The sequence below is a fragment of the Ursus maritimus genome, unplaced genomic scaffold (genome assembly GCF_017311325.1).
Source record: "Ursus maritimus isolate PB19 unplaced genomic scaffold, ASM1731132v1 scaffold_3, whole genome shotgun sequence".
Classification (NCBI taxonomy): Eukaryota; Metazoa; Chordata; class Mammalia; order Carnivora; family Ursidae; genus Ursus; species Ursus maritimus.
In genome coordinates this window covers 21,042,981-21,064,520 of record NW_024425563.1, presented here as the reverse complement: position 1 = coordinate 21,064,520, position 21,540 = coordinate 21,042,981, and the positions used below count along the sequence as shown (strand labels likewise).

General features: G+C 38.2%; 1 protein-coding gene and 1 long non-coding RNA gene across 9 annotated transcripts in view; one reads left to right on the top strand and one right to left on the bottom strand.

Annotated features, from left to right (window-relative positions):
* The window catches only part of LOC121105806, a 41,541-nt gene extending 40,501 nt beyond the window's left edge, over nt 1-1,040 (bottom strand). For 2 of the 3 annotated variants that reach the window (XR_005838509.1, XR_005838507.1), the window contains exon 1: nt 901-1,034. This is a non-coding gene — a long non-coding RNA (uncharacterized LOC121105806). Of the gene's footprint in view, nt 1-900 lie in introns of all 3 variants that reach the window. The other variant, XR_005838508.1, reaches the window with a different exon arrangement.
* MKLN1 (muskelin 1) overlaps nt 1-21,540 on the top strand; it is a 334,164-nt gene that overhangs the window by 163,317 nt on the left and 149,307 nt on the right. The window contains exon 1 of one of the 6 annotated variants that reach the window (XM_040643984.1): nt 611-1,293. The exons of the other annotated variants lie outside the window; for them this stretch is intronic. Coding sequence (XP_040499918.1) covers nt 1,196-1,293 — 98 coding nt within the window. The 5' untranslated portion in view covers nt 611-1,195. Of the gene's footprint in view, nt 1-610; nt 1,294-21,540 lie in introns of those variants that run through there. 6 annotated transcript variants of the gene reach the window in all.

The following is a 21,540-nucleotide window of genomic DNA, read 5'->3' as shown; positions in this document are numbered from 1 at the left end:
CTAAGGTGACAGGAGGTCGGGAAAAGATTTGAGGCAGTTTGGGCAGCTTAATGATTAGAAAGGGAAGAGACTATTGAGGTGTTTCAACTCACTTGGTCATTCACTGAGAAACTCTTTGCATGAGTTTTTCCGTGGGTCAGGTGGAGATGAAGACACTGTCACGGCTTTTCAGGGTAGCACCTTTTCTAGTGAGTAAGGAGTACTCTGGTAACTGCAGGGGCTAAGCCAAGAACTAAGGGTGCATAACCTGACAAACGGGTACCTGATGGGAGCATTATCTAAAGCTGCCAGATATTCGGAGCAAATGTTCCTTTTCTGATAAGAAGCTGGTGTGATGCCCATATGGCATTCAGAGCACGAGGCTGGTATTCCCTCTCGGGTCGTTTTCTTACAACTCTGTTCTGTCTGAACTTTGGGGCGAAATTGCCGAGCTAGAAGTGGTCAGATTTCACAACTGGTAAAAACCGATGACACACGGCTTTCCCAACTCCTTAAGGTTTTTTTCTGGTCTGTGGGACAATAGCATGACTGAGCAAGCCTAGTCCTCCGATTGGTGTGAGAGCGCTCGCCACAAACGTTTACAAGGAAGGGCATCGCAAACTGCAAACAGGACAGGGTGAGAGGACACAGGAGCATTTCCTTTTCCTGTCTCCATGTGACTTGGGCACGCGGGGCAAGACATTTAAAACCACGACCACGGCAGAGGGAAAGGATGCTAGGAGCTCTTCCACGCCAGCTCCCTTTCAGTGCTGTTGCCTGAAAGGACTGACACACGGGAGACGGCAGCGGTTTCCAAAGTCGCAAAGACGTCCCTTCTCCCAAGTCCATCTTCTCAATTTCCCTTCCAGCCTCCTGACTACAATTTCTTTCTTTTCATAACATTCTTGGCTTTTTCCTTACCTCAGCTTGTAGGAAAAGTCCTTTGCGCCACTCCCCTCCAAGCCTCCCAGGCCAGCCCTCAGGGGCTACAGTCCAGTCCCAATTTCGGTCAATCTACTAAGGAGCATTAGGCGACGGAAACTCTGGGAGAGAACTGAGGATCCGCGCGCGCCTCAGCGGTCCACGCAGCCGGCGAGACCCCAGACAGGGAGAGCGCACTGCCCGTCAGGCCGCGGCCCCTTTAAGAGCAGGCCACGCCCCTCCCCTCCTCCCGGCGCGGCCGGCGGTCGGTGGCGGCCGCTTCGGTGCTGACAAGATGGCGGCTGGCGGGGCTGTCGCTGCGGGGCCCGAGTGCCGGCTTCTTCCCTACGCGCTACACAAGTGGAGCTCCTTCTCCTCCACTTACCTTCCCGAGTAAGTGCTGGGCCCTGGGCTCGTGCTGCCCTACTCTTCGGTATAAGCACGGCTGGGCCAGGGGGGCAGTGGAGGGCAGTCGAGGAGAGAGGCCCAGGCGGGGCCTGGTAGGGGGACGCCTGGCCTCCGGAGTCTCAGTTCAGCCGCGGAGAGCTTTGCCCTCTCCCCCCGCCCCTCGTCTCAAGGAGGGGTTAGGGTCCAGAGAGCGGGGTTCGGGGGGATGGGGTGAGGTGTGCCGCGGATGTGGAGCGCGTAGGACAACCGGGAGCCCGGTGATGATGTGCCCGGGATTTGGGGGTTGGAGAGAGCTTGGGGGGCGGCTGGCTCAGGAACGTGGGGCGCGGAACCGGAGCTTTTGAGATCCCGATGTCTGGCAAACTGGTGAAGACGTCTAAGGTCGTCGGAGCTGTCGGAGATGGGGGACGGCTCAGCCGAGACAAAGTGTAAAGCGGAGCAGAGGAGTGATTGTTCCTGAGTGGGGTCATTAGAAGTGATTAGCTCCAGAGGAGTGGTAGAAGTCACGAAAGGCTGAAAAGTTGTAGGATCCATCCGAATCCTCGCAAGTGGGGAGGATTTGTAGGATTTGCAGAGGGTTGTCTTTTCCGGCTGGTAGTTCTGAAAAAGATAGGGGGTGGGCTGGGACATTGCAGAAGTGTTCCATTGTATTATGGCTCAGAACATGGATTTATATAAATACGGACCAGTTTCCCAGCCCAGAATCTCAATTATAGACAGAAAAGTCTGACTTTAATGAATTTGACTTCCAACACTGGTTTGGTCTGAATCCCCGATTTGGGGTTAAAACGAGTTCCATTGCATTACTACCATATGGTTTTGTTTTTGTTTTGTTTTTGTTTTTGTTTTGGTAATAAATTCCTTCTGAAATGCTGAAAGTACTTTCATACAGTATTTATTTATCTTTAGCTTATCTTTGAGGGAAGAACATGAAACTCCAGTTTTACACATAGAGAAGCTGGCTTAGTGAAGCTTAAAGATCTGGGCAGACCCTGAAGAAAAGTGCTAGTTGTCCCCCGGACCATCATTTCACAAGGCCAGGAATGATTTTATGAACAAAACAAGTTGCAAATAATACATCTTTTATGTTACTGAACAAATAAAGTAACTAGATCTGTGAAGCATACTCAGAATTTTTCATCTGTATTTCAGAAATTCTTTACATTTTCTCAAATTTGATTTCTTCAGTCAAGAATCTCAAAATTGATCTGTGACTAGAAGAATCTATAACTCTCTTGACTGCTAGCCCATTGTCCTATTCACCAGGTCAAGGGTTGGCAGTCAGGCCTTCAGTAGGGTTTGCTTCAGTGAAGGGTGCCAAGTGACTTGTGGTCAGATCTGGCCTGTGTGGCCTATTGATGGCTACTGCATGGCCTGATTGATGTTGGATTACAACTTTTCATTTGAGAGTGAGCCAGGTAAACATTCTAACCCTCAACTGGAGTTTAAATGTGGCCCAGGTACTTCTGATTTTTGAGGCTAACAAATTCTTGAATCTGGAGACAATTAGCATTTTTCTATACCCAGGTTAGGATCACAGACAGTAGGGAATTGGGGTGGCATCCTTTGATCTAATAACTTCAAAGAAGTTTTCTAATAACAGAAGTTTTTCTGGTCTTAAGTTGGGCTACTCCCAGGATTTTACTCCTTAAACTTCCGGTGTAGGGGCAGGACTTGGATATTAGAAGTCCCATCTCAGTTATGAATAAAAAGGGAAGAGTACATTTCAAGCAGGAAATGATTTAGTGGAATGGCAGCTTTACTCTGACTTACATCTCATTATCCTGACCCAAGATTTGAAGTGGACGGAACGGAATACTAGTTTTGGTTAGAAGGCAGTTGTTTGAAATTGGAGAAATCTATTGTTATAATTCTCTCAGATATGTTCATAAATTAGTATTTAATGCATATTTAACTTTCAAACACTTTTATTTACAGTGTCGTATTTAAGCCTTATGATATTCTGCTGTCTTATGCAGAATAGTTTTTATTTTAAAGTACTAAACTATTAAAACAGAAGAGTAATTGGAACTTTTTCTTTGAAGGAATATAGTTGAGTACTGTGGAGGTTGAGTTTGAGAATTTTGTGTCTGCTGTATTAATGTGTGCCATGCCTAAATTGTAAAACTCTCTTGGTACTGAACTTCTATTAGCAAGTAAGGATGTTACAGCTTTGTATAATAGGAAATGTAAAAAAGGGAATGACTTTTCTTGCTTTTGCCCTAAAATCCTCTTTAATAGCAGTTGCTGTATCTTTACTGCTGTGACAGTCATGCTAGGTACTTCCTAAGCTGGTCTAATTTTAAATAAAGCCATTTGTTGGAATCATCTGCTGGGTAGCAGATATTTATTGATTTCAAGAATCACAGATTTAGGCATTTTGAGGGGGGAATAATAAAGCAGTAACAATGGGAAACACTTATAATGTGCCTTCCATATGGTAGGCTCTTCTGTGAACATTTAATGTGTATTAACTCATTTAATCCTCACAATTGTGTGAAGAATTTCTATTTTCCAGATGAGGAACTGGGCATGGAGAGATTAAAACTTGCCTCAGGTCGCATAGCTAGTCAGGATTTCAACCTAGGCCGTCTGGCTTCACCTTCCATAGTCTTAAAGGTGCTGTTCTGCTTTTGCACAAAAGTAGAGACAGGAATTCAGAGATTGGATAAGAGTTCTCATATTAAAGCACTTAAATTTTAGTTGTGTAAAAACATGTGAAGTCATGAATAAAATGGAAAAATTCAGATATCTCTTTTCTTCTTAAGGACTAGAATTTTCCTTCTCCCAAAGGCAGAAAAAAACCATTTTTTTCCTTGTAGTCCTTTTAGATTTATTTGGACCTTAAAAGTATTAAAGCAGATCTAGTTATAGATAGCACGTATTTATTTTGAAACTAACAAAGTGGCCTTTTGTTTTCAGTGTGCTTAACAAGTTTACCATATTTTACATTTTTCTGAAATTTATACTTATTTTGGGAATTAAGAGATACACATTTTTTTAAAGATTCTATTTGTCAGAGAGAGAAAGAGAGAACAAGCAGGGGGAGCAGCAAACAGAGGGAGAAGCAGACTCCCTGCTGAGCAAGGAGCCTGATGGGAGACTCAATCCCAGGGCCCTGAGAATCATGACCTGAGTCGTCACCCAGGTGTCCCAGAGAAAGACATTTAAATGATGATTAATTGTTAAAATTACATGGGAGTTTATATGTAAAAATATTTTATAACCTGCTAATCTCTATATTTAAATGTTTCTTGATGTAGCTAACTAATAGTGGTACCAACTATGCTTTATTGAGCACCTGTTTTAAGCAAGGTGATTTATCTATATAATTTTGCTTAATCCTTAGAACAAACCAGCAAGATGAGTTGTTTGTTTTTTGTTTTTGCAGATGAGGAAACTGAGGTCTGTACAGGCTAAGTAACTTGTCATATAGTTTTCAGACGGTCTGGCAAGTTCTGTGACTTACAAGCTGTTACATTTACCTCTAGTAACAACTACCATTTATTAAGTACCTTCTGTTCTTGGGGCACTATGCTTAGCACTTAGCATGTATTTTTTGATTTAGACTTCACAAACACTTTGCAATAAATGTTATTCTATTTTACAGCTAGGGAAACTGAAGTTCAGAGAGAGAAATTAGTTTGCCCAGGTCCAAGAGTTGAAAGGTTAGGAGATAGTATCCTGATCTTGGCCTTCTGACTTATGTTACCAAAGCTGCTTCAGTATTTTACATGTCTATAGTATGTGCCTAATTGTGAGTACAGATGAGAAGTGCTGTAAGTTTAAAGAAAGAGAGCAATATTTAGATATATTTTGTCTTGACATTTAAGGTTTTAATGTATTAATATGAAAACTGCAAAGACCTTTGAAAGTTTTTTACACATTAGATAATTTCACTGATACGGAATGATTCTAGTTTCCATGTCATTGAAAGACTTAAGTAGATTGTAAAATTTGATACATTTTTAAGTGTGTTTACCTTTTTTCTATTAGTCTTCCTTATTACATAAAATCAGACCCTTAAAGTTGAACCTTGTGTTAACATGTGATTCATAGTTCACAGTAAAAGTGATATGATTTCACAACCAGGATAGGAAATGAACCTGTTTCAACTATCTTAAAATTTCACATTTAAAAATGAATATTTTTTCTGCTTGCAAAAAAGCACCCAAAGTTTATTGTGGAATATTTGCAAAATATAGACCAGAACAAAATATAAATTATCCTTAATACCACCATCCAAAGATAACTAATCACCCTTTGATATATATTATTCCAGATATTTTGTTGTAACTATATTTTTCATTTTGATTTTGTCCTCTTTTTGCTGTTATGTATTTTTTTTCTCATTATATAATAAATATTTCCTCATTACTAAATATTCCTCTACATCATTTGTTAATGATGCATTATAATCTAGGTGATGATTTTATGGCATTTTATTTAATTGGTCTCCCATTATTGGACTTCTAGGCTTTCTGCCTTTGTTTTGTTGTTTGTTTTTGTTGTTCTTTGGCCATTTTGAGTGAGACTGTTTGCCTTAGAGAAACAAATTTTGAACTTATTTATGATGAGTTCCTAGGTGTTGAATTGTTGTATTTAAAGTATCCATCTGTTTTCCTACCATCTGTGTAGGGAACTTTCTATGTACTGTGAGTTTATTTTGGCATTATCCTTAGCAATTTGGGATTAAGAATGGAGTTTTGGTGAGATAGGTCCTTAGAGACATCTGAACAATGCTTATATAATTCAAAAGTGACATTGCTCCTAATAATTCCTTTTTCTTCCTCCCTCTCCCTTTATTTTGGTTTTTAAATGAATTTTTATTTCATTAATCACATACATTTGAAAAATAGAACACATTTGTGGGGTTTATTATTTATTTGGTCCATAGACAAAATCATTGTGCATATGAATTTGAGAATTTGTTACAATCCCATAGACTTCTGCAAACCCATGAATTTGAATCACTGGTTTGGAGATATTCCACCCCCTGGAGACTGGAGACTGTGATGTTTTTCCTTACTCTCCTTTCCTCCTCTTTCCTTAAACTGAAATTAGACACTGGCATGGCTTAGGAATGTCACTGGCCACTGAAAGTTTGATATTTTCAGTCTGATAATCTTAGAACTTTAGAAAAATAAAGATACTCAGGATAGAGGAAAGGAATATGAGGTAGGTGGAGGACTAGAGATTCAGTCTGCAGAGCTGACTCCTAGAATTGTATCTTTGTGTGACTTTTAGCAAGTTATGATTCTTCTCTGAGCATCATCGGTTTCCTTTTATGTAGAAATAGTTTTTATCTTTGATCAAATTCTAGGAGGTTTTATATTCTGTTAATGTTTTTTTCCAGATAGGCAGATGGCTCTATCATTTGCATTAATTTCTAGGTAAATATAGTAGGTTTTGAATAAATGATTTGGAGCCTGCTGCAGGGACTTTGTGATGCTTTTACATGTAGATAAGATACATATCAGCTGTTTGTGGTGACCTTACTGCTGTATTTCAGTTTTTCAAAAATCATCTTTGGAAATATGAGGGATTTCCAGATTTTCGTTTTAGAGATGTAGATGTTAACACTTAAGAATGGCTTTCTTTGTATTTACTCTGTGGTTTTTGAACTCTCATGAATCTGTAGCATGACTTTCTCATCAGTTCTGAAAAAAATTTTGATATTCTTCAAATATTGCTTCTGCCCCATTCTTTTTTTCCTTCCCTCTGTGAGTCCAATTAAATCTATATTATACCTTTTGTCATACCCCCATGTCCCTTATGCTTTTCCCTGTCTTTTCTATCGTTTTTTTCTCTCCTTATTCCATTCTGGATAGGTTTTACTTATTTGTGTTCCAGTTTACCAATTCTCTATTCAGCCATATCCAATTTGCTTTTAACCCCATCTATTTTTTTTTTTTCTTGACTTCAGCTATAGCATTTTTTAGTGCTAGAATTTTTATATGATTCTTTTAAAATAGATTCTAATTTTTTTGGTGAAAATATCCATATTGTCACTTTTTTTTTTAAAGCTTTATTTATTTATTTTTAGATTGAGCATGCACACAAGCAGAGGTGGGTGCGGGCAGAGGGAGAAGAGACTCCCAACCAGACCCCATCCCAAGTAGGGGCTCCATTTCACAACCCTGAGACCACGACCTGAGCTAAAATCGGAGTCAATCGCTTAACTTACTGAGCCACCCAGGTGCCCCTCTCATTCATTTTCTTGAACCTGTCAATCAAGTAATTTTAAAGTGTGTGTCTGAGGGCGCCTGGGTGGCTCAGTCGTTAAGCGTCTGCCTTCGGCCCAGGGGCGTGATCCCGGAGTCCTGGGATCGAGTCCCACATCAGGCTCCTCCGCTGGGAGCCTGCTTCTTCCTCTCCCACTCCCCCTGCTTGTGTTCCTTCTCTCGCTGGCTGTCTCTCTCTCTGTCAAATAAATAAATAAAATCTTAAAAAAAAAAAGTGTGTGTCTGAAAACTAATATCTGGATCACCTGTAGATCTATTTCTGTTGTCTTTTTTCTTTTTGGTTAAGTATCTTGGTGTGTCTGGTAATATAATAATAATTACATATAATTATATATAGTTATATGTTATATAATGATAATTGGTATTATTACTACTACTATTACGACCACCACCATTTTGGGGGGTAATTTTTGGTTAAATGCCAGACATTATATGCAGAATTTTAGATACAAGTACAAATTACAGTTAAGTACCTAGTGATCTATTTCTTTAGAGAAGATTCACCTGTCTTCTGGCAGGCAGATGGAATACTTCAGTCAAGAACTGAACTGACTTGAAGCTCAGTTTTCGGTTTTATAAACCTGTAGTTTGCCCACCTTTGCTTGTCCTTCAGGGAAGCCGGCTGAGAGTCCTTGTTTCTAGGGTCTCCTGCTTTTGTCTCTTCAGCATGAGAGTCCTAAAAGCTCCTCTTTGCTTTTCTTTTGCTTTCTGCAGACTTCTTAGCCTCTGCTCTGTGTAGTTTAAGACTTGGCAGATGTCTTAAAGGGAAAATCAGGTTTGTTCTTGTGTGCCTCCTTTCACTATGGGATCTTGGCCCCTTAAGTCCTGGGTATCATGGCAAGACCCACCAACCAAGTTTTGTCTTCCTGGCCACATGAAAATTGCCAAAAGTTCTGCTGACTTTTCTGCCTTTTAGTGACTGTCCTTTCCCAGCCCCTTTCCCTACGCCATTAAAGAAATAGGTGGAATGTCCTGTGTAGAATGTGGGGCTCCCTTTAATGAGTTCTTTGGGATCTCAGGTTCTAGCTGCCTCAGAAAGTCTCTGATACATTAAGAACTTTTTCATCTTTTTTATTTTATACAGCTTTTTTAGTTTTAAGAGGGAATGTTAATCTGCTACAGGCTATCACGTCACATCTAGAAGCAGAAATCATTGTGTGTAGTTCTTATGGATTAGATTGTTGTATCTGGTAGGCTTATGAATTCCTCATGATTATATTAATGTATTAACCTAACCTTTGAGCTCAAGATTTTTTTACTGTTTTCCCTCATTTTGCCTTTTGACATCTTAACTGCTTATTCCTAATCCCTGATGGGAAAAATTATGAAATATAAATCATATTATTTGTTAGCAATTGTTTAAATACTTATTGACTAAGAGTTAAAATGAGATTTTATTTTTGGTTTTGTTGGTGATTAGAAAATCTCTTTTGAGACTTAATAGTTTATGAAGTCCAGAAATTGAGAGTTTAATCTTTGTCATAAGTATATAGTTGTTTCCCTTTCTGTAATGTGCTTTTTATATTATCTACCTTTTTATTAAAACTGGCACCTGGGTGGCTCAGTCAGTTAAGGGTCTGCCTCTAGCTCAGGTAATGATCCTGGCGTCCTGGGATCAAGCCCTGCTTTGGGCTCTCTGCTCAGCAGGGAGTCTGCTTCTCCGTCTCCCTCTCCTGCTCCCCCTGCTTGTGCTCTCTCTCTGTCAAATAAATAAATAAAATCTTTTAAAAAAAGTTCATGGGAATGTTATATTTATGTGAAGACATTGTTTAGAGAGACGATACTATGGTCTAATGCAAATTTTTTGGTTTGTAAATATTGTGATTTAGTACTTTTAAAATATCCTTGTGTTACTTTAGTATGACTGTTATTTATCGTCATCACCTAAATATTTGTTGTTAAGGCATGTTGTTTTGTATGAATAGAAATGCTAACTTATTTCAGGCATCCTTGGATAATGTCCCCTTTCCCCTTCCACTCATTATCCCCTTTCTTCCCTTTTCCCTTTTGTTTTAAGTAGTGTGATCAGAAGAGCCCTAAAACCTAACTCCTACTTACTCTGCAGCTGTCAGCTAAAGTGTCACCTGTCTTACCTCCGTTCCCCCCAATAGTCTGGTACTCCTTCTTCTGCCCTAGTAATTAAATGCTTTTATACAAATGTGTACCTTTCTCAAATATCACTTTATACAGTTTATAACTATGCATTTATTTGTATGATTTCTTTTTTTTTTTTCAAGATTTTTAAAATTTATTTACTTGTCAGAGAACAAGCAAGTGAGAGGGTGAGAACACAAGCAGGGGCAGTGGCAGGCAGAGAGAGAAACAGGCTCCCTGCTGAGCAAGAAGCCCCATGCGAGACTCCATCTCAGGACCCTGGGATCATGACCTGAGCGGAAGGCAGAGGCTTAACTGATGAGCCACCCAGGCGTCCCTATTTGTATGATTTCTTGATTAATAGCTATCCCCCCAAGTAGACTGCAAGCTTCATAGGAACTGTGGAATTTTTCTTCCCTCATCATTGTATCTGACATGCTTATTTTTTTTAGTATTTATTTATTCATTTGAGGGAGAGAGAGAGAGAGCACAAGCAGGGGGAGAGGGTGAGAAGCAGACTCCCCACTGAGCATGTAGCCTGCCATGAAGCTCAGTCTCTGGACCCTGAGATCATGACCTGAGGCAAAATCAGAGTCAGATGTTCAGCTGACTGAGCCGCCAGGTGTTCCTGGGATAGTGTTTATTAAATGAACAAATGGCTGGATTAACTCGGCATTTTGGCTGTTTTCTCTCTTTGATGCAATTTTGATCTGGGGCTAGAAGGCGTCATATCCTGGCCATGTTCAAACTACCAAATGGTAATATTTAAACCTATGCTATAAATTTGCATAGTTTTTAACAACTTCTGAGAATATGTTAAGTGAAATATCTTGGCTGGGAGGTGTTATATTTGGAACAACTTCAACAATAGAAAACTTTTTATCTATCTTGGAGTTTTATAAAGATTTTATTATGAAGTTATTTATAATTTTTTTAGAAGACTTTATTTATTTGAGAGAGAGGGAGAGAGAGAAAGAGCACGAGCGGGGTGAGGGGCAGAGGGAGAAGCAGACTCCCCGCTGAGCAGGGAGACCGATGTGGGACTCGATCCCAGGACTTTAGGATCATGACCTGAGCTGAAGGCAGATGCTTAACTGAAGGAACCACCCAGGTGCCCCAACCTAATAGTTTTTAATAGCTTTAGAGTATATTACCAATATTTTGATTAGTCTTAGGATTCCTTGAATATAAGTATTTGTTAGTTGACTTTTTTATATAACAGTGTTTTTGGTTTGGTAGTTCCCAGACCATACAGTTTGACTATTTAAAGCGTATAATTTAGGAATGCCTGGGTGGTTCAGTTGGTTAAGCGTCTGCCTTCAGCTCAGGTCATGATCCCAGGGTCCTGGGATCTAGTCCTGCATTAGGCTCCTTGGTCAGTGGGGAGCCTGCTTCTCCCTCTGCCTGCTGCTTCCCCTGCTTGTTCTCTCTCTCTCTTGCCCTCCCTCTGACAAATAAATAAAATCTTAAAAAAAAGAAAAGTGTGTAATTTAATGGTTTTTACTATGTTCACAGATAGTTATGACCACTACTGCATTCAACTTTAGAACATGTCTATAGTCTCAAAAAGAAAACTGTACCCTTTAGCCATTATTTGCTTACTTTTCCATTTCTAGGCACTAATCTAATTTCTGTCTCTATAGATTTGCCTTTTCCAGGCATTTCATATAAATGAAATCATATATAGTCTTTTGTGATTGGCTTCTTTCACTTAGCATACTGTTTTCAAGGCTCACCCGTTTTTGTAGCATGTATCAGTACTACATCCTTTTTATGGTGGATAGTATTCTATTTATACACCACATTTTGTTTACCCATTCAGTAGTAGATGGACATTTGGATTGTGTTCACTTTTTAGTTATTATGAATAATGCCATAAACCTTTGTTTATAAGTTTTTGTGTGGTATGTTTTTATTTCTCTTGGGTAAATACCTGAGAATGGAATTTCTGGGTTATATGGTAGCTATGCTTAACTGTTTGAGAAACTACCAGCTGTTGGTTGGTTCTTATTTCCTGTTATTGAAGTAGTATTAAGAAACTCATTAATGCATATGAGTTGAATCCTTGTAAGGAAAATGGCCATCTGGAATTAGACAGCAAATAGCTTGACTTTAAGTTTATTGCTCTGAGAACTTTCTGTGACAGTATAGCTAGTCCTTTATCTTCCCTTATTTTTTTGTTTTATTTTTAAAATATTGGTTCCAGTGTAATTAATATACAGTGTTATATTTGTTTCAGGTGTACAGTATAACGATTAAACAATTCCATATATTACTCAGAGCTCAAGATAAGTGTACTGTTAATCTGTTTCACCACCCCCCCCAACCTCCCCTCTGGTAACCATCAGTTTGTTCTGTACAGTTAAGTGTGTTTTTTGGTTTGTCTTCTTTTTCCCCTCCTTTGTTCATTAGTTTTGTTTCTTAAATTCCATGTATGGGTGAAATGATATGGTATTTGTCTTTGACTGACTTCACTCAGCATTATACTCTGTAGATCTATCCATGTTGTTGCAAATCTTAAGATTTCATTCTTTTTTATGGCCAAATAATATTCCATTGCATACATATACCACATCTTCTTTATCCATTCATCTATTGATAGACACTTGGGCTGCTTCCATAATTTGGCTGTTGTAAATAATGCTGCAATAAACATAGGGGTGCAAGTATCCTTTTGAATTAGTGTTTTCATATTCTTTGGGTGAATACCCAGTACTGTGATTACTGGATTGTAGTGTATTTCTAGTTTTAATTTTTTGAGGAACCTCCTTACTGTTTTCCACAATGGCTACATTAGTTTGCATTTCTACCAACAGTGCACAAGGGTTCCTTTTTCTCCATATCTTCACCAACACTTGTTGTTTCTTGCGTTTTTGATTTTAGCCATTCTAACAAGTGTGAAGTAGTATCTCATTGTGGTTTTGATTTGCATTTCCCTGATAATGAGCGATGTTGAGCATCTTTCATGTGTCTTTTGACCATCTGGATATCTTTAGAGAAATGTGTGTTCATGTCTTCTGCCCATTTTAATTGGATTACTTATTGGGTGTTGAGTTATGTAAGTTCTTTATATATTTTGGATGCTAACTCTTTGTGAGATATATCATTTGCAGGTATCTTCTCACATTCAGTAGGTTGTGTTTTGTTTTGTTGATTGTTTTCTTTGCTGTGCAGAAGCTTTTTATTTGAGCTAAAGTAAGATTCAAGTCATTAGTTTGAAAAGGTCTGGTAAATGTCAAGACAAAAAATACCCATAAGCATGGGACGCTTGGGTGGCTTAGTCGTTAAGCGTCTGCCTTCGGCTCAGGTTATGATCCCAGCATTCTGGGATCGAGCCCTACATCGGGCTCCCTGCTCAGCGGGAAGCCTGCTTCTCCCTCTCCCCCTCCCCCTGCTTGTATTCCCTCTCTCTCTGCCTCTCTCTCTGTCAAATAAATAAAATAGAATCTTAAAAAAAAAAAAAAAACACCCACAAGCAGTATACAATCTGATGTAGGAGCTTGGTGCTAGAGAGAAGTTGCTCAACTCACTCCTGAGCTGGGTTTTGGAGAAGCCATGTACACTGTAGGAGCAGGATGCCGGAGAAGCATCTGTACTGCAGGATCTAAGAGCTGGAGACGTTCTATATGCTTTGGGAGAGTTCTGGGCAATCATACTTGAATGAGGAAACAAAAACACCCCTTACTTCCTGAAGAGGAAACAAAAACACCACTTACTTCCTGCGATGACTCTCCTGCCTGTACTGACAAAGCTTAGCATTGTGCCTGCTGGCAAAGGAAAAAATACTTAAAGGGCCCAAATTTATTTTCAAAGAGTAGGCAAAAAGGGTGAATTTAAAGGTAAGAGTGAATAAATCCATAATTGGCACACCAATACTTTAGCACTTGATGTGATCTTCTAACTGTTTTATCAGTATTTCATTTATGTTTAAGCTAGTTAAGTCCACTTAGTATTTGAAGTTTTATTCTTTTGGATCACCTGCTGATCTCATTATTATTCAGTGGAATTAATATTGCTAGTAGACTTTTATATTTTCATTTTCAATTCATTCTTATAAATAGGAGAAACACAATAAAATGTCTTGAAAATTATAAAAATGGGCACTGAACTATAAAGATGGCAGAGCTTGGGAAACGAATGTTGGCTGGCATATGGGGCATGTTAGAATGTGGCATGTTGGCTGGCACAGTAGCTTGAACTGTTGATTTATCAGCTGATGAACATTCTGAATTTGATAAAGGAAAGGCTGAGAACTCCCAAGTGTATAGCGTATGTAAGTGGGAGTTGTCTGAAAAGTTGAATGAGGAAAGTTGATTATCTGTGATAAACTTGTTTTCAAAGTTGTATCATTAAACTGCTTACATTCTATGGAATGTAATAATTTAAAAAGTCAGAAAAGCACTTCAAATTTAAATTCTGTACTACAATGATCTATAACGTGACTTGCCATATGACGTATCTTAATCTTTGAGGAGAGTGTTAAAACCAGATGGTCCTGAGCCTTATCCAGCTATTAATTATGTTATTAGTTTTGAATTTATTTTTGAATTTTACATGAACAGACATAGGTAGAACTAAATTTTTTTTTTTTTGGTAGAACTGAATTTTTAAAAAAGCATATAGTTATAGTCAGTGACACACTTTCGGAAGTTCATACAGGTATAGAGATGTTGGGAGACATTTTACTCCAGAAGTGGCATAAAAACAAGGTAAGATTTTATGGAGGGTAGTATTAATTATGGTAATATTTGGTCTATAATGCTTTTGAATTTTTTAGTTTTAATAGTAGTTAAATACATATTTTTAATGTTTGTAGATCCTCAGGAGTATGTCTGAGGGATAGAATTTGAAAAATACTATGTCTTGGTCAGAGATACCTGTTATGGTGATAAGGGGAGAATTCTCATAAAATGAACAGATTTGGATTAATTAACATTGGTTTGACCACTGACCATTAGTACAATTGGAGTTACTGCATTAAGCTAGGAAAAAGTTAGATCTGGTACAAAGGAAAACACGAAAAAATCAAAACAGTGTGGTATAGAGGGGACACTGAAGAAGCACAGAAGACTTGGCTCTCATTCCAGTTCTGCCACCAATTAATTAGGAATTTTGTATTGGTCTTTTCTCTAGCCTTTTATTTATTTTTGTACAAAGTGAGACTATTAGATGCTTAAGGTCTTTTTGGCCCAGGATAAGAAAGGGTTGATATTACAAAATAGTTTTTTAAGTAAGTTCCCCCCATCACGCTTACAGTAACTCAAAGTGAGCTAAATTGTTGCCCAGCAAGATATTTTGAGAACTTGATTTAATCAGAAGATGATAGTGATTGTTTCTGTAAAATTATTTTCATGTAAATGAAGCCTTTGAGGGTGCTTGAAAACAGTTTGATATCTTAAATCTTTTCCCTCTGTGGATATATTGTTACTTTGTCTGAGGTTTGAAGAATGTGCATAATTAAGCAGCAGCATACTTTTTCTAGATCATGTCTAACTTTAATGATCTTTGCTTTAGGTAGATGGGGCAGTTCTTAATTTTGAAATATATTCTGAAGGGCCAGTTTAATTTTGGAAAAGATTGATGAATGAAGCATTCTTTTTTTTTTTTTTTTTTAAGATTTTATTTATTTAAGAGACAGAAACAGCAAGAGATAGCTAGAGAGAGCATGAGCGGAGAGGAGTGGGAGAAGCAGGCTCCCCGCCAAGCAGGAAGCCCAACGAGGGACTCGGTCCGAGGACCCTGGGATCATGACCCAAGCTGAAGGCAGACACTCAACCAACTGAGCCACCCAGGCGCCCCTGATTCAAGCATTCTGAGATATTCAGCAGACGAGGACTATTTTTATGTGAATGTTTCAGTAGATTTTCCTGTGTTTTTGGAGACATCAAACCACTAGCTTTCCAGTTTGATTTTTGGCTAGCGAGTTTCCTATTCTGCCATTCTTCTGTGTGAGAATGTTTGTTTATTTTGTTGTCATTCTGTTTCCCAAGTGGTTGCTATGCTTCATTTGTGTGGAGTGTGTGAGTAGGTATGTGTTCCCAAAGTCCTCAGAAATAATTGCTACAGGCTCAAACATTTTGAAGTGCTTGGTAATAATAAGCTAACTTGAGTTTTGCTCTGGGTGATGGTAAGCACATGGCCTACTATTTGCTGAGCCATTGACATCCTGTAATTCTTAACAATAACTCTTCAAAGCGTAGGTATTAGTTTACAAGTGCAAAAACGAGGCAAATAAGAGTATAATAGCTTAAGGTCTTTTATGAAGTAGGCATAGAATCCACATCTTAATACATCCAGTCATATTTTCTGCATGACTAGAGTATATTAACAATGTGAAACAATTTTAGATTTCATTGACTTAATATAAATTTTTTGTTAATGTAGGTGATATATGTACATGTTATACTTAGGCATTATGAAATTTATCTGTATTTCATTTTCCTTTTTGTCTCTTAAAATGGGAGAGATCATTTTAGATTTATTCTTTCACTTATACTTTGGATCCTATTCTGATTTTGTTCGTTCAGTTACCTTTTCTTTCCTACATTATCAACCACTTGGTTCCTATTCCATTCAGAGCGCATAAGACCCACTTGCACTAGTCTTTAAAAATCTTTGCCTTTTAGGGGCACCGGCATGGGTCAGTCCGTTGAGCATCTGACTCTTGAGCCCTGCTTTGGGCTCCCACGCTGGGCGTGGAGCCTGCTTAGGATTCTCTCTCCTTCTGCACCCCCACCCTCCGCACTCACACTCTCTAAAAAATAAAAAAGAAATAAAAATCTTTGCCTTTTACATCTCACATTAATCTGCTTCTCGGCACAGCTAAACTCCCAGGAGTTTCGTGTATTTCCTGTCACACTCATTCATTCTTTGAAAAAAACCTTTTGGTGAACATTTTCCCAGCATACCCAGCAATAGAGTAAAATGAGTACAAATGTTCCCACCTTCAACAACTATCAACATTTTGCCCAACTTTTTTTTTTTCCTTAAATCTATTTGCACCCACCTCTTTTTTTCTTCTGGTGTATTTTAAGATAAATATAAGTTACATCATTTCATTCTTAAATATTTCAGTTTGCATCAAGAAGAGGACATTGTGTTATTGATTGCTCCATATCAAATCACCACAAATTAGCAGCTTCAAACAATACACATTTATTATTTCACAATTTATGAGGGTCAAGATTTTAGACATAGCTTAGATGTATTCTCTGCTTCAGGTCTCTTCCAATTCAAGGTGTTGGCCAGGGCTGGGGTTTCATGTGTAATATTTCTTGGAGAAGAATCTGGTTCCAAGCTCATGTGTTTGCTGTTAGGATTTAGTTTTGTGAAAGCTTTTGGCCATGGCTGGCCTCAGTTCATGGCTACGTGGGTCTTTTCAACATGGTGTTTTGCTTCATCAAAACCAGTCTTTTTGAGGTGGTGTTCCCAATTTCAGTGTTTGGAGGAGGGAGTCCGTTTCTCTCCCAGCCCCCACCTCCCAACACCAAATAATTCTCAGAGACGAGCAGGGTGTCCAGAAATTTAACTCAGTTGTCACAGTCTGTCTGAATATAGTATCAGATTCCACAGGTTAACGGTTCAGTCCTACAAGACTGCCCTCTGCCCCCCACTTCAGAGGCCAGTCAGAAGCTCCACACTGTGCTTTGTTACCAGCCAGCTGCAGATAGAGATCCCAGTGACTTCCTCCTTAGGTTCAATTAATTTGCTTTAGAGTGGCTAATGTAATTCAGCAAAGCACTTACGTTTACCAGTTTATTAAAGGGTACGATAAAGGATGTGAATCAAAAGATGAAGAGATACATCAGGCCAAGTATGGGGAAAGGGTAGGGAACTCCCACATCCTATTCAGATGAGCCATTCTCCCCAGTCTCCAGGTGTTTGCCAGCCTGGAAGCTCTTTGAACTCAGTCTTTTTGGGTTTTTATGGAGGCTTCATTGCATAGTCAGGATGGATTAAGTCATTGGCCACTGGCTGATTCAACCTCCAGAATGTCCAGTGACAAGAGCAAAAAGTGTCTTTTGTTATGTTAATGAAGGTGACTCTGGGACCCTACTCAAAGGGTGTGGCTAGTTGTCAGGAGGACCAACTATGGGATTATAAGGTTGGAGCTTCCAGTGCTACCACACCCCTACCTCTAGGGAGGGCTGGAGGTTCTCCCCTTCCCTCTGCAGCATCCTTTGCTTATGGGCTCGTGCGCTCTCTCTCTCTCTCAAACAAACAAACAATAAATAAAATCTTTTAAAAAAATCTTTCAAATTCTCTTCATAGTGGGGTGCCTGGGTGGCACAGCGGTTAAGCGTCTGCCTTCGGCTCAAGGTGTGATCCCAGCGTTATGGGATCGAGCCCCACATCAGGCTCCTCCGCTATGAGCCTGCTTCTTCCTCTCCCACTCCCCCTGCTTGTGTTCCCTCTCTCGCTGGCTGTCTCTGTCTCTGTCGAGTAAATAAAATCTTAAAAAAAAAAAAAATTCTCTTCGTACTGTTTTTTCCCACAAGTTCTTTGGTGTTTCCTACATATCTAATCTTATCATCTGCAAAAAGAGATAGTTTTTCATTTTCTTTTCTTCTATCCTCCTGCCATTTTTCTTTCATCCACTGATTTCTTGAGTAAACTAGGTCATTGCCCTGAAGAGGCTACCACATTCTGACTATGTCCATTTACTTTTCTGTAGTGCCATTTGACTGATTCCTGTCATACTTTGTATAGATAGGGAATTAGATGGAAAGACTTACTTAGATTTGGAATCAGTTTTTTTTAAAGACTCCTCCCTAGGTGGTGCCCTGTACTTTGTATTGTATCACTTCAGGAGATACAAAGTCTGGGAATGCCGTGCCCTGTACTTTGTATTGTATCACTTCAGGAGATACAAAGTCTGGGAATGCCGGCTTGATTCCTTAATTTCCCATCCACATTTCATTAATGGTTTCAGTATCCAAAGGTAACCATTGTTAGAATAAGATATTTCATTAAAGGTATCAAAATTGGAATTTTTAAAATCCTGTCATTCCTTTCACATTTCTTAGCTGGAATATTTTGTATAGAATTCTCTGTCATCCATTATAGCTTTTTGGTTACTCTGAAATACAGTTTTCAAGATAAATGCTTACTTCTTTTCTTTTAATGGCCAACTTTCAGAGTAACAAGTTGATATATACCTCTAGGTATCTATTTTTTTCATTTTTAAAAAGAAAAGCAAAGAAAAGCATTTTAAAGCTTTAAGCTTTTTATATATTCATTGTGTTTTCTAAAATGTCAGTAGTCTTCTTTGATGCCAGATTGTTCCATCTTTGGCAAGTGGGAACCCCTTCAGGCTTGCTCTTGTGTTCCTTTGACGTGACCTCAGTAGTCTTTATTTTCTTGCTTTTTTTGGCACAGCAAAATGTCCTTTATCTGTCATGCCTTGATGAAGGAATGATGTTTATTGTTCACAATTAGAAACTAGGAATGCCTGTTCCTACTGGATTGTCATTTCTTTTAGACCCTTTTAGGGGACATAGCTGGGAAACTTTTTTTTTTTTTTTTTTTTAAGAAAAAGTATCTCTAGTTCATACTGCTATTTCCAGTTCAAAGTTTATTTATGGGATTGTAACTTTTATGATTTTACAATTCTATTGTTTTTTTCCATAGGCCATCTCTAGTATTTTAAGTCTTTCAATCTATGAACATGATATGTCTTTCCATTTATTTAAGTTGTCTTTGATTTTCTTTTTTCACCAGCATTTTGTAATTTTTAGATAGAAATCCTCCTGTACGTGTTTTGTTATATTTATTTCATTTCTTTTGAACCAGTTATAAATGGTTTTGTGTTTTTAATTTTGGCATCCACTTGTTCATTGTATATAGTAATGTGGTTGACTGTTGTGTGTTGATACGGTATCCTGCAACACTGCCGAACTCATCACTAGTTCTAGGAGTTTTTTCGTGGGGTGGGAGGGGTGGTTTCCATGTAGACAAATCATGCTGTCTGCAAACGGAAAGTTTCATTTTCGTTTCCGAAAGTTATATTTTTATTTAGTTGAAGGTGTCAGGTTTTCCTTTTTTCCTCTGGATTTTGAATTATATTTAGGGAGTGTATTCTCATTGTCTAGTTGTAAAGCATTTTATATGTTTTCTTCTAGTACTTGTATGTTTTTATATTTAGTTTTCTGATCCACTTGGGATTTAACGTGGTAAACAGTGTGAGGTACAAGTGTAATTAATGTTGTTTCTAAATAGCTATGCAGTCGTTGCAACATCATTTATTATGAATTTCATGTTTTCCCATACTGATTTGTGATGCTACCTTGATCATTTATTAAATTTTATAAATTTCTATTTCAGTACTTTCTATTTTGTTTCCAAATGACTATTCATTTGTAAATCCCCCACTGTTTTAATCAGAGAGACTTCATAGTATGCTTTAACATCTGGTAGGTCTAGTTCTCCCTTATTGCTCTTTCGCTTTTTTTTTTTTTTTTTTCAGTTTTTGAGCTGGTTTAATTTTTTAATGGAAACTTTATCTGTGTGAATTATATCACCTTTAGGGTCTAGTTTCAGAAAATACTTGTACTTATTTTTGAGTGTAATTCACTTTATAAATTAATGTAGAGAGAATTGACGTCTTGATGATGAGTGTATATAGGGACATGTTATGCCTTTGCATTTTTTTCCGGCTTACTTATGTGCCTTTCCAGAGTTGTTTTAAATTTTTTCTGTTAGGGTTTGCACATTCTTTTAAAATTTGTTCCTATTATTTTATTTTGTTCTGTTTTGCTTTAATGTGTGAAGGCTTTTTCTGTATTTTAACTTGGTATTTTTTTTTTCAAAATTCTTTCAATTTCTATTTGTAGTATTTGTTTTCATTGGTTCTTTGGTGTTTCCTACATATGTAATATTATCACCTGCAAACATAGTTTTTCATTTTCTTTTCTAATATGTGTGCTCTAATTGCTTTCTTTTTTTTTTTTAATTAGACTTTAGGGGCGCCTGGGTGGCACAGCGGTTAAGCGTCTGCCTTCGGCTCAGGGCGTGATCCTGGCGTTATGGGATCGAGCCCCACATCAGGCTCCTCCACTATGAGCCTGCTTCTTCCTCTCCCACTCCCCCTGCTTGTGTTCCGTCTCTCGCTGGCTGTCTCTATCTCTATCGAATAAATAAATAAAATCTTTAAAAAAAATAAATAAAATTAGACCTTATTTTTAGAGCAGTTTTAGATTTATAGAAATGTTGTGCAGATAGTACAGAGTGTTCCTATTTATTCCCCAATGGAATTTCTCCTGTTTTTAACATATAAGTTATGTTTCTAATATTTTCTCCTATTACTAACATATTAGTATAATACATTTGTTACACTTAGTGAACATTGATACATTATTATTAGCTATAATCTATAGTTTATTCAGATTCCCTTAGTTTTTATCTAATGTCCTTTTTCTTTTTCTTTTTTTTTTTTAAATGATTTTTTATTATATTATGTTAGTCACCTTACAGTACATCCCCGGTTTCTGATATAAAGTTCGATGATTCATTAGTTGCGTATAACACCCAGTGCACCATGCAATACGTGCCCTCCTTACTACCCATCACCAGCCTATCCCATTCCCCCATACCCTCCCCTCTTGAGCCCTCAGTTTGTTTCTCAGAGTCCATAGTCTCTCATGCTTCATTCCTCCTTCTGATTACCCCCCTTTCTTTATCCCTTTCTTTCCCTACCGATCATCCTAGTTCTTATGTTCCATAGATGAGAGAAACCATATGATAATTGTCTTTCTCTGCTTGACTTATTTCACTTAGCATTATCTCCTCCACTGCCGTCCATGTTGCAGCAAATGTTGAGAATTCGTTCTTTCTGATAGCTGAGTAATATTCCATTGTATATATGGACCACAGCTTCTTAATCGAGTCATCTGTT